Consider the following 1,687-nt stretch of genomic DNA (forward strand, 5'->3'; position numbering starts at 1 on the left):
CCCTTCCTGGGCAAGGACGGCGCCCTGCTCGCCTTCTCCGCCGCGGACGCCGTGCAGGCGTCGCTCGGTGAGTCCGCGGGCTCCGGGACGGGACGGGACGGTGCTGCTCCAACCGCCCCCTCGGGGGCTCCCTGCAGCGCCCCTTCCCTTTGGGCGCCGGGATCCGGGGGGGAGGGGCTGGCTCCGAGCCGCAATGGGCGCTCCGGGCTCCTGCCCCAGCCCAGCCAAAAATCGGGGGGGGGGCACTGCTCTAGTGCTCCCTGCTAGCCGAGCCTCTCTCTTTCCTCCCCCCCCTTGTATCGGAAGGGATCCACGGGACACGGGCAAGCCAGGACTCCTCCCTCCCCAGGCTGGGAACTTAAATCAGCGACCCCGGGGACCGACAGCTCGGGCTGAGATCGCGGCCGGCCAGGTCCAGCTGCTCGCGCCCCGGTCGGGAAGGAAAGTTGGGAGCGCGCTTCCCAGCCGCAGCCCGTCTCCCGGGCCCCTGCGCCTGGTGCTGGGTGGAAAGCGAGAAGACGGGTCCCCCCCCGCCCTGCCGCAGGGGGTCGGGAGCAGATACCGGCCTGTGAAGGGTTGCAAATGCTCATCGGGGGAAGAGAAAACCCTGCAGAGACCCGGCCGGGCAGAAAATGCCACCCCCTCCCCCCAGTGCCATTTGCTTCCCTTCCCTCGCACCGCGAAGCCGGGGCCTCCCTGCAGGCAGCCGCACGCGATCCGCGGGGCCGGGCTGGAGGGGCCCGTGGCCGCGCTGTGTAACAAGGTGCCTCTGGTTCCTTGCAGTGGGGGCTGTCCGGGCGCAAGGGAAAGAGGACTCGAAAGCGGAGGACGACCCGAAAGGCAAGGAGGAAAGTTTCTCCATGGACAGCGATCTCGATTACAGCTCGGACGACAACATCACCAGCCAGGCGGCGCACAAAGAAGAGGACTCTGGCAACGCGCTCGAAGAGAACCCCCAGAGCACAAACTCCTCCAACAACACCACGTCCACGGGCAAAAACAGGAGGAGGAGAACAGCCTTTACTAGCGAGCAGCTGCTGGAGTTGGAAAAGGAATTTCATTGCAAAAAGTACCTGTCTCTGACAGAGAGATCTCAGATCGCCCATGCCCTCAAACTCAGTGAAGTGCAGGTCAAAATCTGGTTCCAGAACAGAAGAGCCAAGTGGAAAAGGGTGAAAGCAGGCAACGCCAACTCCAAGACAGGAGAGCCCTCCAGAAACCCCAAGATCGTGGTACCCATTCCCGTCCATGTCAGCAGATTTGCCATCAGAAGTCAGCATCAACAACTGGAACAAGCCAGACCCTGATCCGTTTCCCTCCCCTCCTCCCCCTTCTCAGATCCAAAAGTTTTGGATCAAAAGCTTCGAAATTGGGTTTAAACAGTAAACCGCAAAAAAAAAAAGACTTTGATATGAAACTTGCCACATATCGAGCAAAGCGAAAATTTATTAATAAAGAGGTTTTAAAACTGTGTTTTGGTTCCCAGCGGGAGTACCAGGCCCTTGAAGAGAGACGCAACAAATATTTATTATGCTGTCCTACTTTGTACATACAGTGCTGGATCTCGGCTGCAGTATTTGGACTGTGATGGGACAAATGACTAGGCACACCAAGTCTTTACATTCCCGAAGAAAACCACCACCACCAAACTGCAGTACATATTAACCACCTTTTGGTTTTTGTTTCT

At 58.9% G+C, this 1,687-nt stretch overlaps 1 protein-coding gene across 1 annotated transcript in view; it reads left to right on the plus strand.

The window, feature by feature from the left end:
- Positions 1 to 1,389, plus strand: part of GBX2 (gastrulation brain homeobox 2) — a 6,583-nt gene extending 5,194 nt beyond the window's left edge. Inside the window, exons 2-3 of the mRNA XM_019522886.1 lie at positions 6 to 67; positions 784 to 1,389. Coding sequence (XP_019378431.1) covers positions 6 to 67; positions 784 to 1,307 — 586 coding nt within the window. The 3' untranslated portion in view covers positions 1,308 to 1,389. The remainder of the gene's footprint in view (positions 1 to 5; positions 68 to 783) is intronic.
- Positions 1,390 to 1,687: the final 298 nt, after the last annotated feature.

This window comes from Gavialis gangeticus, unplaced genomic scaffold (genome assembly GCF_001723915.1).
Source record: "Gavialis gangeticus isolate Ggan-Ray unplaced genomic scaffold, GavGan_comp1, whole genome shotgun sequence".
NCBI classification, from domain to species: Eukaryota; Metazoa; Chordata; order Crocodylia; family Gavialidae; genus Gavialis; species Gavialis gangeticus.